General features: G+C 43.4%; 1 protein-coding gene across 2 annotated transcripts in view; it reads right to left on the bottom strand.

Moving 5' to 3' along the window:
• LOC142151490 (zinc metalloproteinase-disintegrin-like VLAIP-B) overlaps positions 1–16341 on the bottom strand; it is a 312990-nt gene that overhangs the window by 234320 nt on the left and 62329 nt on the right. The window contains exon 23 of one of the 2 annotated variants that reach the window (XM_075207198.1): positions 10150–12784. The exons of the other annotated variant lie outside the window; for it this stretch is intronic. Coding sequence (XP_075063299.1) covers positions 12758–12784 — 27 coding nt within the window. The 3' untranslated portion in view covers positions 10150–12757. Of the gene's footprint in view, positions 1–10149; positions 12785–16341 lie in introns of those variants that run through there. 2 annotated transcript variants of the gene reach the window in all.

Here is a 16341-nt window from a genome sequence, read left to right as displayed (position 1 = left end):
AAGGAGTCTGCAGGAACAGGCTGCAGATAGGGTTACATTCCCTCTGGGTTTCTCTTTTCTGTATTATTCCAATACTTTGTGTATCAATTGTTCCCCACATCTTAAATTGTAAGCTCATTAAGGCAGGGCCATCTTCACCTTCTGTTTCATGTTAGTTATATGTATTATGGTTGTATCATGATCCCTTCAAAATTCAGGGATTCATTTGTTGACGCTTTATAAATAAAGGACAATAATAATAAGAATAATAAGAATAATAATAATAATAATAATAGTGATCTAATGCCATCTGACCAGCCAGCTATTATTGCTGAGAATTCTGAGTGTAAAATGATTGGAAGTCTTGTTCCAGTACTAAAAAAAGATGTAGGAGACCAGGGGGTAAATGTATCAAAGTGCGAGTTTTCCAGCGTGTTTAAATCGCGGCAAATCGCGGGTGTTTACCCGCGATTTTTTTTAAAAAAAATGGAAATGTATCAAGCTGCGATTTTGACACTCATGTTCAAAATCGCTGGTCATCTCTGGCGATTTTGAGCGATGTAAACACTCCCGAGTTTAGCTAACTCTCCTGTGTTTGGCAAACTCTCCTGTGTTGTAACAGTGAGATGTAAACACATCACTGTTACACTGACCTGTCATACAGCTGCCGGAGCTCCGGCAGCTGTTAAAATGTTAAAGAACAGATAAAAGTTGAAAAAAAAAAAAAGCGTGAGGTCCCCCCGCTATTTATGCTTAACCCTAGTGCTGCCTGACTAGTGCTGGTCCCGTGAAAATCGGGGGAAAATTTTGCGTGGGGTTCCCCCGATTTTCACTTTACCAGCACTAGGCAAACCAGTCCCAGCCATTTGTACCTCCATAAGGGAATCTTTGCCAACAGGAACTCTTCGCCCAGACTAGGTAGGAGGTGTTTGCGGCGGCTCCTGTTTTTTTTTATTTTTTATCTTCAAGCAACACTAAAGAGTCGGGATGTACAAATATGTGCCCCTTCTGGGCGAAGAGTTCCTGTTGGCAAAGATTCCCTTATGGAGGTACAAATGGCTGGGACTGGGGCAAGCCGGCAAGATGGATTTACAAATAATAAGTGACATTGGAGCAAGAAAGAAGGCATCATCGGTAAGTATTTGTTTTTTTTTATTTTTAATAAATACTTGTGGTTTAAAAGAGGGTGGTTAGTGTCTTTATTGTGGGTTTTATTATTTTTAATAAATGTATGTGGTTTATAAGAGGGTGTTGTGGCTTTGTAAACTTTTTTCTTTGTGGAACTACAGGGCCCAGCAAGCCAGGGATGTCAGGGCATGTTGGCACTTGTGGTTCTCCAAGTGCCAACATGCCCTGGCTGACGTGGGTATGCTGGTGCTTGTAGTTATACAAGCACCAGCATGGCCACACTGTTTTTGGCAACCTGGCTGGCTGGGACTTGTAGTTCCACAAACAAAATTGGTGTCAGTTTGTTTTTTTTACTACTTTACGCCGTATTACCCTACTACCCACAGCCCAGGGGTGGTAGGAAGAGCCCTAATGCTATCAGCACTGGGCTGGTTCTTTCTAGGGGGGGGGGGCCCGCTCATTTTTTCAGCGGACCCCACTCCCTAGGGAATCCAGCCCAGCGCTGAACAGTCTAGGGTTGGTTAGTCATTATGGCAGGGGGACCCCTGCTGCGCGTCTCCCTGCTATAGTGCCGCCAACCCTGGCTGGTTTGCCTAGTGCTGGTAAAGTGAAAATCGGGGGAACCCCACGCAAAATTTTTCCCCGATTTTCACGGGACCAGCACTAGTCAGGCAGCACTAGGGTTAAGCATAAATAGCGGGGAGACCTCACGCTTTTTTTTTTTTCAACTTTTATCTGTTCTTTAACATTTTAACAGCTGCCGGAGCTCTGGCAGCTGTATGACAGGTCAGTGTAACAGTGTTTACAACTCACTGTTACAACACAGGAGAGTTTGCCAAACACAGGAGAGTTAGCTAAACTCGGGAGTGTTTACATCGCTCAAAATCGCCAGAGATGACCAGCGATTTTGAACATGAGTGTCAAAATCGCAGCTTGATACATTTCCATTTTTTTTAAAAAAAAATCGCAGGTAAACACCCGCGATTTGCCGCGATTTAAACACGCTGGCAAACTCGCACTTTGATACATTTACCCCCAGATCTTTATGTAGAGTGGGCGGTCAGAAAGCTAAGTAATGATAAGTAATGAAAGGTTGAATGAGGTAAGTGGAATGATTGCGTACCTACCTCTGATCACACATGGTATGATCCCACCTCTCAGCCCAAGATTTAAGCAGCATTAACAGTCCTACTTGGCAATTGACATAAGTGGCCAAATAGCATACGACTTGTCAGTTTGAAATTCGGGACTCTTGCCATCTACTTTGTGCTTTGTGAACAAAAGACTCACCTATCCAGGCATCCGGCTATGGTAAGTCCTTCTTCTCTCTTCAATGTTCCGGCGCTGGTGACAGCGAATATGAAGCGATTTGCTGCCAGCCAGTGGCCTGGAATGGTGAACCAATCATGGGTCACCTCCAGCTATTTACATTTTTGCCACTCGCTGTGTCGCCAGTCCACACCCACACGACAGCTATTATATAACCCTTCCGTGCAGTTTCAGTCCTATGTTGGAAAATCATCAAGAAGGAGCTCCAGAGAAACAACGCGATCAAGACAGAAGGCACCGGAAAAAGCAGAAGAAGAAAAGAAGACAGAAGAAAAGGCGCAGGATTGCGAAGAGGACAGGAAAAAGAGAAGCACTGAAAAGTAGTTGGCTGGAGGGACTGTAAGAGACGGAGACGCCCGGAAAAAGGTTGGTTTCCTGCGCAGAGCAGGTATGACTCCCACACTTTGCTCCCTGTACCTCTATTTGGCAGGTGTGGCACAAGGCCCTGGTATTTAGGTTTATTGTATTTCTTTCTTTGTTGCATTTCTTTAATTTCAGTCTTAGCCTGTGGCAGCATTTATAGTACAGGAATACACTGTGGTCACAGTTAGGAGGTACCCTGCCATTGTGTTACGGATTACTGGATACACTACTAATCTTGATTAACGCTGTCTTACCTGAGGTGCGGAGTATAACGATCTCCCCGGTATTCACCAAGAACCGCCGCAAGGCGGGATGGGCTTTGATGCCAGGAGTCGCAGGTCGTGGTCCTCAGGTTTGCCCCAAGATGTAGTACAGCGGGATGGGAGCAAGATGAGAATGGTCATACAGGCCGGGTAGGTACACAGGCAGGCAATGCAGACAGAATCGGAAGGCAATCTCAGAGTCAATGAAACCGGGTCGGTACACGGGTCACCAGAACAGATGCGTGGTCAGCTAGCCGGGTCGGTACACAGGAATGGCAGATAAACGTATAGCGGGTGAACGCGGAGGGGTAAGTATTCGTGACAGTACCCCCTACCTTAAAGGTGGATTCCGGACACCTACACAGGTTTATAAGGAAATCTTTTATGAAAGAGTTTGAGTAGATGGGGAGCATGAAGGTCGACTGCTCTTACCCAGGAGCGTTCCTCGGGACCATATCCTTTCCAGTCTACTAGGAATTGGAGAACCCTAGGAACCGTTGTGTAGCCTTAAGGCCCGAGGGCTGAGGCCAATCTAGTATGACTTTTAACTTGGTAGGATCCTCTTTGGGAACTAACTTTAAAAGGCAATGATTAAAATAATGTTGTCCCCAAGATAAGATAGGGCCGTACTGCCAGTCCACGTTAGGGGATTGGAGATGATGCCACGGAAGTCCAAGGATAACCGGATTAGTAGATTTATGGATTATGAAGAAGGAGATACTCTCCTAATGAAGTACTCCAATCTGAAGATGAAGAGGAGTGGTGCGTAAAAAGATGGATCCTTCAGGAATTCTTCCCCCATTGAAGGCTAAAAGGGAGATAGGTTGTTCTAAGGCTTGCGTGGGGATGGAGAATTGTTTTACCAAGGCAGCAGAAATGAAATTCCCAGCAGTTCCAGAGTCAAGGAGTGCGGACTGAGAAAAGGTATATCGTCCAGACAGTAAAGAAATGGGAATGGTGACACAATCATTACTATAAGGAACTAAGGGAGACGGAATAAGGAGGATTAACGACACGGTTTCCGAACACGTTAGGCCCTGTCGTTTCCCGGACATTTGGGACAAGAGTTCAGAAGATGACCGCTCTCTCCACAATATAAACATAACTTGTTCCGGAATCCTCTCTCCCTCTTGTCACACGCCGGTTCTATAGTCAGGTCCCGGCTCTGTGACTTTCCCTTTAAGAACCATGATTCTGCTTGCTTCTCTTTCAGAGACATTACTTTCACAGGTGTTCCTAGCTACTGTGATCTGGACCACTCCCTAAACCTCATTGGTCCTGGAGCACTATATGAACCTCCCAAGGTTATGGGCTCATTGCCTGATCTTCGTGTTATTCAGTCTACCTTGGTCTAGGTTTAATCTGCTACTGCTATTACCTGTGTGTTGGACTTCTACATCTACAACCACCATACCTGGTACTTGTAGTTTCACACTGCTTACTGAATCTCTTACTGTTATTACCTGAGTGCTGGACTTCTACATCTGCACACTGAACTGGCTCGTGAGTTGCCTATTACATCTGCACTCATATTGATTGGCTCAACTACCTTTCTGGTCGGCTGCCTGTATTCTTTACTGAACTTCAATCAAGTTACTTTGTCATCTGTGGTTCTATGTTTGGCACGGCTATTATTATTACTCTGCTAATTATTAGTTGCTGGACTGTTATAAAGAATATATTGTCAAGCTAGTAGCCAGTTCAGTTATTCAAGTTATGTGCGTTCAATCTTCATGCCATTGTTATTGGTTACCAACTGAACTTCTTTCGTGATTTCATTGTATTTTGTGAACTCCCGTATACTCAGCTTGCTGAGTTGTACATATCTTATACTGTTGCTGTTATACCGTCTATCAATATATTATATTGCAACGCTACTAACATCTTCTGTGTTTTGTTCAACCTCCACCATCCACTGCTATAACATCTAAGTAGTGGCAAAAGGGATCCATAAAATACCCATAGCCGTGACAGCTCTCTTCGGCCGACAGGCAGGTCCTCCCCAATTGCATCGGTTCCTCGGGAAGAAGAACATTGGAAAATTAGGAGCCAAACAGATCATACTACGTCGAGATTGTTCCCTGTCAGAATTACGCTCCTTGAAACGTAAGTCAATCTTAACGCAGAGAGAGATGAGATCGTCCAGAGATGTAGGGAGTTCTTGGGACACCAGCTCGTCTTTAATCCGAACGGAAAGACCCTGCCAGAATGTGGCCACAAGAGCCTCGTCGTTCCAACGCAGCTCAGAGACCATAGTGCTGAAGAGAACCGCATACTGAGCCACAGACTGGTTGCCTTTGCGAAGATGCAATAACCCGGTAGCTGCGTTGGAGACCCTTCCTGGTTCATCAAAGATCTTCTTGCAGGTGGACAGGAAGGTGGAAAGGTTATGCAGGATGGAATCATTTCTCTCCCACAACGGGGACGCCCATGCTTAGGCTTGACCAGACAGCAGCGAAATCATGTAGGCCACCTTAGCCTTCTCAGAAGGAAAATTCCCGGGTAACAGTTCAAATTGAATGGAGCATTGGTTCAAGAATCCTCTGCAAAGTTTAGGGTCTCCATCAAATTTAGGCGGATTAGGTATCCGCAATTGGGAGGAAGAGGCTGCTGCTGCAGGAGGAGGGTCCGGAGCCGCACTCACTGGTGCAGGAGGTCCGGCGGCCACTAAGGTGTTCTGAACAACGTCCAGCCAGGTAGATAAACTCTGGAGGAATTTCAAAAGTTGCTCTTGGTTCGCCTCCTGTTTGTCCATTCTTCCCACTAAATGCTCCAGTAGATCTTTAGCCGCTGGATCCATGGTCAGAGCAAACTTTTACGGATTAATGGATACACTACTAATCTTGATTAACGCTGACTTACTTGAGGTGCGGAGTCTAACGATCTCCCCGGTATTCACCAAGAACCGCCGCAAGGCGGGATGGGCTTTGCTGCCAGGAGTCGCAGGTCATGGTCCTCAGGTTTGCCCCAAGATGTAGTACAGCGGGATGGGAGCAAGATGAGAATGGTCGTACAGGCCGGGTAGGTACACAGGCAGGCAATGCAAACAGAATCGGAAGGCAATCTCAGAGTCAATGAAACCGGGTCGGTACACGGGTCACCAGAACAGATGCGTGGTCAGCTAGCCGGGTCGGTACACAGGAATGGCAGATAAATGTATAGAGAGAAGCGTGAGACAATCCGGGTCAGGAGCACAGGAAATCAGGAAGGTCAGCAAGCCAGGTCTGTACATGGGAGAAACAGAATCCAGAAGAGTCAGCAAGCCGGGTCGGTACACAGGAGGGCAAACACACAGAAGGCAGGAACAAGGAGGACACAGGAATCAGGAGCCAGGAATTGGTAAGTTGCTCTGACACTCACCAAGTGTCAGAACTATGCTTTTATACTGTGTTCACTTTTGAATTCCCCGCCCTAGGTAACAATCATGTGACCGCCCTAGGTAGCGATCACGTGACGCCGAACCCGGAAGTGCGGCTTCCGGGTCCGACGGCGCGGCGGGGGAACACGGAGGGGTAAGTATTGGTGACACATTGTGAGACTGCGCTCTGTCCCAAATATCAATAGCCCCACAACCAGGCCCAGACAAAAACGAGGTGTCAGTAGTAAGAGTAGAGTGCAGGCTCTCTTCTTCTGGCCGTCAGCTCATGCACCCCCTTCCTTCCACTCTATATCCATGCCCTTCAGTAATTTGTTGCGGTTTCTCCACTAGTCCATAGTGGTGTGGGGAGTCGTACTGAGAAGTCCAAATGAACTGTAGGTGGACCAGTCGAGATAAAGGTAAGAAGTTTTGTGTGCGTCTGTCCTTCTCCACAGGCGCCACACTTCTTCCTAGCTACTGAGCCTGCATAGAGGAGATGTTCCCATACAGTGCAGATGGCTTATTCTATTCTGCTAAAGCTCCATCATGAGACCCGATCACTGGCTCAGCCATACCGGACCACAGCACGGTTTGGACCAACATAGTACAAATTGTGGCCTACTAGTCAGCCCCTACAGGAACCTTAATGCCAGCAACCCGGATCACCATTGAGGTCCATCAAACAAAGCACTAGGGGCCTGATTCATTAAGGATCTTAAATGAAGAGGATCCTTATTTCAGTCTCCTGGACAAAACCATGTTACAATGGAAGGGGTGCAAATGAGTGTTCTGTTTTGCACATAAGTTAAATACTGACGGTTTTTTCATGTAACACACACATATCAACTTTAAATTTCAGTGTACAAATAAGCTATCAAGTATTTGTATGTTACATGAAAAAACAGTATTTAACTTATGTGCAAAGAGCTGACGCTCCATCGGCTGTTCCGGTATTTCATCTATTCTTCACCGCTGCTGAATGTTCCTTATCTCCTGACTTCCCCAAAGGGTCTTGCTCAGTACTCTAGCAGGGGCTGCGACCTGTGAGCCAGACGCAGCTAAGACCATACTGCTTTGCGGTGGTTCCTGGTAAACACTGTCTCCTTGTTAGACTCCGTGCCCTGCTGGAGTAGAGCTAAACTGTACGAACCCTAGGATTCGCATCGTAAAGCCCTGATCCCTGTGTGGAACCGTGACAGTTGTATATTTTGCTCCTTTTTCAGAGAAGTATGATGTAGCCTAGTTATAGGATGTTGTATACTGTGCTCTCTTTTCAGACCAGGATGATGTAGCCTAGTTATGGAATGTTGTATATTGTGCTCCCTTTTCAGGTCTGCAACAGCGGAAAGTGCACAGCCCTTGACAGAGTGCTTGGGTCACCTCTCTGCTCACCCGAGTCCCCAGGACATGAGGTAAGAGACACCCTCGTTGTATGGACTTCCACTTTTTTGAAAAAAAAAAAAGGAACACTTCTCTTAAACGTGGCATTTTCTCCATAAGAGGCATAGAAACCTCATTTGGTAAAATTTTCATTTCTAGGGACACTGCTGTTGGGCTGGGCCAGAGACTGGCTGGAAAATTTAAGCCCAAGGGGACGAGACTCAGCTCAGCAGCCTATTAGAATTTTAAAGGTTTTAAAGGAGAAAAAAAACATGCAGGTAGCCTAATGATCCAGCTTAAGGTAGCCCACTATGGGACTGGCCCAGGGGGCAGATGCCCCATACTCTCAGCCCAGTCAGCCTCTAGGCTGCGTTGTGAAATCTTAATGAGGATGAATGTTATATCTCCAGTTTTGTAACCTGGCCCCTTATATCTAACACCTTCTGTCTGTATTTCTCATTTAAAACTCATGCTCTTAAGTTTCATTGGACCAATCAGCAATCAGCTGTTAGTGTTGGACCTAAGTGGGCCCTCTAGTTTAAAGCTAATAACGTTCTTTCTTCAGAACTGTGACAGTGAGGCGCAGTAGTCATTGTAAAGAAGGCTGGTTCCTGACCTTTAATGTCCCTTCAGACTCATGCGAGTATAACTTTCAGATTTACAAATGTGATTAGCTTTGTTGGCGGAGTAAGTGTGTGTGTGAGTTGTCCTCCACCTAGTCACACTAGAATGAAATACTTGGTTGCTGTGGAGCCTGGTGTATGGTGTCTTTACGTCTTGTAGATGGATGTCTCTGGTGATATTAAGCCACCCGGAGTTTGAAAGGATGTTCTGCCAAGATAAAGCGTTACTTTGAATGACTGTAGCAGTTTTATATTGCAATGCAAATATGCTTTATAGGGTCAGGGATACTGGAGAGGGATTGTGAGTTTAAAACTGAAAGACTGTAGAATTGCATTCACCTGATCTTTCTTGACTTATGTATTTCTTATCAATTTCATCTCTGATTTTTTTATGAAATTATTTTACTATAACATACATGACATATACCTTATATTTATATCAGGTTTACTGTGCTTGAGCATGAGAGTGGTTTTATGTATGCAGAAACATAACTTCATATATATGCATCAATATGACTTGTACCACTATATCCCAGTCAGCGTGGCTGTGTCAGTCTATACTGTTCTGTGATCTCATCTACCCCCTTATCCCCCTCTATCCCTATTTATATTCCTCTAATCTAGACAGACCAGCTGTAGATCTGTGTTCTAGATCCTCCTGCTCCTGTGACAACCTCTAACACTAAGATCTCTCTGTGTATTCTGTTCCAGATACACAGCCCCCACGAAGTCCTGTTCATCATGGAGCTCAGGATGGATCTACTTCATAATATTCAATATAAAATATTTCATGGAATATAATAAACAACATAAAGCAGACTATGAGTGTGTCTTTGCTAAAGTGTGGTGTATAACTAGTGTGATCCTGGAAAGAGTTGCTGCCTCTTCTGCTTAACAGGTCATAAAACTGCACCATTGTTTATCTCATGGAGAATCTAATGTCCAAGATGGAGACTCCTACTCTAATGCACTAGGTAATATTTAGACTACGTCCACCCGGATGCTTTTTAAGGTGTGAAAGGAGATATGTAGATGGGTCGTAGTGTGATAAAGTTTGTGTCTTGTTCATGTTCCAGGGCTCTCTACATGTCTAAATAATGTGTCTGTGTGGATGTAGCCTCAGTCTAGAGATGATACTTGAAACCCTGTTGCCAGGTGGATTGTCCTCTCATAACCTCATATAAACCTCATATTCCATTTGGCCGCCCAATCCTCCAGTTTATATACTTAAAAAAACTGGAGGATTAAACGGCCAAATGGAATATGAGGTTTAAAACAGATAAATGTAAGGTTATGCATTCAGGGATCAAAAACAAGAACGCAATCTATAAATTAAATGGAATTAATTTGGGAGAATCTATAATGGAAAAGGATTTGGGAGTGCTCGTAGACAGTAGACTTAGCAATAGAGCTCAATGTCAAGCAGCAGCTGCAAGGGCAAACAAAGTATTGGCATGCATAAAAAGGGGCATAGATGCAAGGGAATTTTGCCACTGTATAAATCGTTGGTAAGACCTCATCTTGAATATGCAGTACAGTTCTGGGCACCACTTTATAAAAAAAGATAATTTGGAACTAGAAAGGGTTCAGAGAAGGGCGACAAAATTGATAAAGGGTATGGAGTCATTAAGTTATCAGGAAAGGTTAGCCAATTTAGGCATGTTTACTTTAGAAAAGAGGCGTCTAAGGGGAGATGTGATTACTATGTACAAATACATTAGGGGTCAATACAGAGAACTTTCATGGGAACGTTTTACCCCAAGGACTATACCCTAAGGTTAGAGGAGAGGAAATTTCACAACCAGCAAAGGAAGGGGTTCTTTACAGTAAGAGCAGTCAAGATATGGAATTCATTGCCAGGGAAGGTTGTGATGGCAGATTCAATAGATATGTTTAAGAAAGGGTTAGACAAATTTTTAGCGGAAAGGTGTATCCAGGGATACGACCCTTAATTAAAATGAAGGATAGTAGTGGATATAGGGTAAAAATATGCAATATTGAATCTGGGGGGATTTTCACAATTGAAACAGATTGGCGGTTGCTTACTCTGGATCAATTTCAAATATAAGTGCAGTATCGCAGGAGATCCAAAATAGGTTGAACTTGATGGACTGGTGTCTTTTTTCAACCTCATCAACTATGTTAACCACAGGTGAAATGTGGATCATTTGGAATGAGTCAGTCAGTAATGACCTGTGCTCCTTATAGGACAACATGTTGGGGGTGCTCGATATTACTACTCTTAAGAGCCACTGTTTTAAGAGGACTGTATAAGCCCAAGAGACTTAAATATTATTTATAAATTACCATCATTAGTGAATGCCTATTTGATACAGGTTTGTTGCTCTCATGGGAAGAAACTGAATGAAATAAATGAAGATACGGTTATCAGGTTCATGTAGCACCAGACCACATGGACATCACCCATGGACTGTCCATGGAGACACCAGGGTACCATTCTTGAGTGTTCAATGGGGTCTTCAGCACTACTACAACAGCTATGGCTATACATATCTTTCCAGCTTATAAAGGAAGGAAGAGCCACCAAAAATCACTTAAGTTTATAAAACACATCACATCTGGAGGCGACACTGTCCAATACACTTATCTCAGACACAGCTCGGGCATGGTGGGATGACCTGGGTTTTGTAAGAACTGGCACTCATCACGTCAAGGGCTATGCTGTACGTCACCTAAGTTCTCCAGCACCACGATTTGGAGAACAAGATCTAATCTTCATCTCATAATAGCCAATCAGCACCTCTCTGTCTTTAAACCTGGGAAACACCATAGCTGTACTTCATTGTGAGGACTGGCTCAGACTCCCCTCCTTCCTATGTAAATGAGTACTGCTCTCTTTATGTTCTATCCAATGGTTTAGAGCTTCAACCCCTTTTTTGATAAACATAAAATAACAAATTTGTGCATTTTTAAGGTTGTACCTAGGGAACATTGTACATTGTTAAAGGCACGATGAGAAAGAAACAGTACATTCAGCTTGTTAACAGTCGTCTTATCCCCTAGATAAGAGAGTGGTTTCTGGGACATGATGGAATATTAATGCAAGACGGGGCACCATGACATACGGCAACATTTTACAAGAAACTAAAAAATTCATAATTCATTGTCCAACCCCTGTAAAAATGTATGCAGTAAAAAGTAGGCATATAGAAGCTTTCTTCTATAAACTTGCACGCAGATGTCTAGTGTGCATAGAGAAAATATTTCCAACCTATAAACATTATATATTCATTCTGACAAGTTCCTTTTATTTTAAATATAGTGTTCTCCTGACTAGACTGTGCAAAAAAATTGCTGTTGAGGGAAACAGGGCTATTGCCGGATTTGAAGCGTTCTGCACATGTTCTAGGACCCAAAAAGACCTCCCCCACTCCCCCAGTGACAGCCCAAGTGGCTGTCCCTCCTGTGGGATTACTCCTGTTAATATTGTGGCCGCTGCATTACTAGCAGACTGGAGACAGAACAATGACTGAGGCAGGGAAACATTCAGAGAAGTGAGATCTAGAAGCAACTGGCTGTACCATCCTCCTACATATTGTCCTTGACAACCCCCTTTATCTATCATATACCATCCTTAATGGAAACTTCCACTCATCTAGTGTACATTATAGTTATAATACCCCATTATGCAGGTGTAACTTGTACTAATATACAATAGAAAAGTGGTGTAAATACTACTAGTCTAGCTAGAATACACTCTCTGACTGACAGTGAATGCAGTGTACCCCACCATGTCTTCCCACCAGCTCCAGCTACTCTGCATTCAAGCTGCCTCTTTGTATAAGCAACAAGGACACATAAAACCGTAGCTGCCTACTCCTGTGGAATGTCCGAGAGACTGATGGATTAGGGCGTGACCTTCCAGACTCCAAGGTGCGCAGGAAACTCTCTGGGCAGTTATCTGTCTGCATGGAGGGTAGAGTGCATGCCGTGATAGCACAAATATCATCAAACACGGGCCCACCTCAACAAACACAGTGGGCAGGGGTGCGATGGCAAAGGTAATCCCATCATAAGCCCTGACCTGTCGACTTGATGACAAAGTATGAAAACTAGGTGAGTATGTTAAAATGTACATTAGTTTCCCTTTAACACACAAATGAGCAGACTGGGTAAAGTGACCTAAAGAGATAAATATTTCAGCAATAACAATATAATAATAATAATATAATAAAACACACATGGTACAATCTTAGTATCACTGCTTTCAAGTGGTTTGGAGAGACAAATAGCACCCAGTATCATTTACAGGTGTAAATATCTGTGTCCCCAGTGGTTGGGCTACATGTTTCCTCTACAGTCCACAGTTCATGTTATCTTCTCAGGTTGGGCTTCATAGCCTGAAATAATAAAAATACTTTGTCACATGGAGAGCGGATATGAATAAACATCAGATGCAGGACAATAATTAAGTCTGTTGTGGACTTTCATGGGATGCGCGTCCCGGGTGGGCCTCTAGTTTTTTTTATTTTAAAACATAAAATATAATTCACCTGTGTCATTCCTTAACTGTATAAGGCACAAGATAACCATAGCTCTTCCCAAAACACTTTGGGGGGAATTCAATTGCCGGCAATGTTGCACGCGGACCTCGTGACATGCACATTGCCAGCAATTACGGTAAAAATCTCTGCTCATTTTCTGATGCAAGGAAAAATGAGCAGAGATTTCTGTCATATCTCCGCTGTGGAGGTTCTCATGGACATTCCGGAGACAATAGGTGGCTAATTGAATTCCTCCCTTTGTATCACCTAAGTTTCCCTATTGGCCAACTAGCCCAGCACCACGATTTAGAGGGCAAAATCTAATCTTAATATCACAATAGCCAATTCACACCTCTCCATCTTTAGACCTGCAAACGCCATAACAATACTGCAGACTCCTCTCCTTCATATTTTAATGATTACTACTCTCTTGGTGGATATTTCATTGACCCATCATGCAGATTTCTAGGAATTTCCTTGAGGTTATTTATATTTACTGGTGTTTCTTTTAACTCTAACTATATGGGTTTTTTACAATGAAAAAACATACTTCTATTGTTCTAGTGTGTATTTGTTATAACTGTGACCATACATGAAAACTTGCTAAATGCGACACAAAACTTCATAATGTCTAACTTTGCCTTATAGATGCAGCTTAATTAGCCCGCACAGCCTTAATCTGTCACAAGGTGGTGCAAACCTTGTAATACAGCCTTTTTATTTTACTATTTGCTTCTAAATGAGAAGATGTGAAGTGTTAGTGTGTTAATAGTAGGGATGTGCACCGGCGACTTTTGAGGTCTCGTGTTTTGTGTTTTGGATCCGGATTTTCGTTATTTTTGAGGTTCGGATTTGTCTCGCAAAACACTTGACGAAAGGTCTCGGTTCGGATTTAAGGTATTGGATTCGGATTTTTTTTGAAAAAAACATAAAAAGTTTAAAAATCAAGTTTTTGGGCTTATTTTCACTCCTAGGCTATTATTAACCTCAATAACATTCAATAACAAGCATTTCCACTAATTTACAGTGTATTCTGAACACCTCACAATATAGTTATTAGTCCAAAACGTTGCAACAAGGTATCTTTCTGGACTGCGTAGAGGAGTGGGTCACCACAATATATATTAAAAACCCTGAACTTTTATGATTCGCACCAATAATTGTACCTGGACTGCGTAGAGGAGTGGGTCACCACAATATATTAAAAACCCTGAACTTTTATGAATCGCACCAATAAATGTACCTGGACTGCGTAGAGGAGTGGGTCACCACAATATATATAATAAGAAAACCATCAACTGGTTTGATTCGCACCAATAAATGTACCTGGACTGCGTAGAGGAGTGGGTCACCACAATATATTAAAAACCCTGAACTTTTATGAATCGCACCAATAAATGTACCTGGACTGCGTAGAGGAGTGGGTCACCACAATATATATAATAAGAAAACCATCAACTTGTTTGATTCGCACCAATAAATGTACCTGGACTGCGTAGAGGAGTGGGTCACCACAATATCTTAAAAACCCTGAACTTTTATGAATCGCACCAATAAATGTACCTGGACTGCGTAGAGGAGTGGGTCACCACAATATATATAATAAGAAAACCATCAACTTGTTTGATTCGCACCAATAAATGTACCTGGACTGCGTAGAGGAGTGGGTCACCACAATATATTAAAAACCCTGAACTTTTATGAATCGCACCAATAAATGTACCTGGACTGCGTAGAGGAGTGGGTCACCACAATATATATAATAAGAAAACCATCAACTGGTTTGATTCGCACCAATAAATGTACCTGGACTGCGTAGAGGAGTGGGTCACCACAATATCTTAAAAACCCTGAACTTTTATGAATCGCACCAATAAATGTACCTGGACTGCGTAGAGGAGTGGGTCACCACAATATATATAATAAGAAAACCATCAACTTGTTTGATTCGCACCAATAAATGTACCTGGACTGCGTAGAGGAGTGGGTCACCACAATATCTTAAAAACCCTGAACTTTTATGAATCGCACCAATAAATGTACCTGGACTGCGTAGAGGAGTGGGTCACCACAATATATATAATAAGAAAACCATCAACTTGTTTGATTCGCACCAATAAATGTACCTGGACTGCGTAGAGGAGTGGGTCACCACAATATATTAAAAACCCTGAACTTTTATGAATCGCACCAATAAATGTACCTGGACTGCGTAGAGGAGTGGGTCACCACAATATCTTAAAAACCCTGAACTTTTATGAATCGCACCAATAAATGTACCTGGACTGCGTAGAGGAGTGGGTCACCACAATATATATAATAAGAAAACCATCAACTTGTTTGATTCGCACCAATAAATGTACCTGGACTGCGTAGAGGAGTGGGTCACCACAATATATATAATAAGAAAACCATCAACTTGTTTGATTCGCACCAATAAATGTACCTGGACTGCGTAGAGGAGTGGGCACTGGGCACCACAATAAAATATATAAAAAACCTTCAACAGGTCTGCATTACACTACACATACGGCTGCTCCTCCATCCTCTCCATCATATACATGTTGGAGTTTTAGCATGTGACAACCTCTTGTTTTTGATAATGTCAGTGCATTTTGAATATTTTTCAATTTGCCCCACACCACTGAATGTACTTTATCTATGATACGCATCTATCTATCTTGACTGCGTAGTGTGGTGGCCCCGGTACACAATTTGGTACCGGGGCCACAATAAAATAAATACACCCTCCACGTGTCAGAATTCCACCAAACAAGTATCTGGACTGCGTAGTGGGGTGGCCCCGGTACCCAACTTGATACCGGGGCCACAATAAAATAAATACACCCTCCACGTGTCAGAATTCCACCAAACAAGTATCTGGACTGCGTAGTGGGGTGGCCCCGGTACCCAACTTGATACCGGGGCCACAATAAAATAAATACACCCTCCACGTGTCAGAATTCCACCAAACAAGTATCTGGACTGCGTAGTGGGGTGGCCCCGGTACCCAACTTGATACCGGGGCCACAATAAAATAAATACACCCTCCACGTGTCAGAATTCCACCAAACAAGTATCTGGACTGCGTAGTGGGGTGGCCCCGGTACCCAACTTGATACCGGGGCCACAATAAAATAAATACACCCTCCACGTGTCAGAATTCCACCAAACAAGTATCTGGACTGCGTAGTGGGGTGGCCCCGGTACCCAACTTGATACCGGGGCCACAATAAAATAAATACACCCTCCACGTGTCAGAATTCCACCAAACAAGTATCTGGACTGCGTAGTGGGGTGGCCCCGGTACCCAACTTGATACCGGGGCCACAATACCTCCTCCAAACATGCTACAGACAATTCGTCATTGAGATCCCATTAAGTATGTTAAAGACAGACAGGGTCCAAGTGTT

Source organism: Mixophyes fleayi, chromosome 4 (genome assembly GCF_038048845.1).
Source record: "Mixophyes fleayi isolate aMixFle1 chromosome 4, aMixFle1.hap1, whole genome shotgun sequence".
NCBI classification, from domain to species: Eukaryota; Metazoa; Chordata; class Amphibia; order Anura; family Limnodynastidae; genus Mixophyes; species Mixophyes fleayi.
This window is presented reverse-complemented; position numbering and strand designations above follow the sequence as displayed.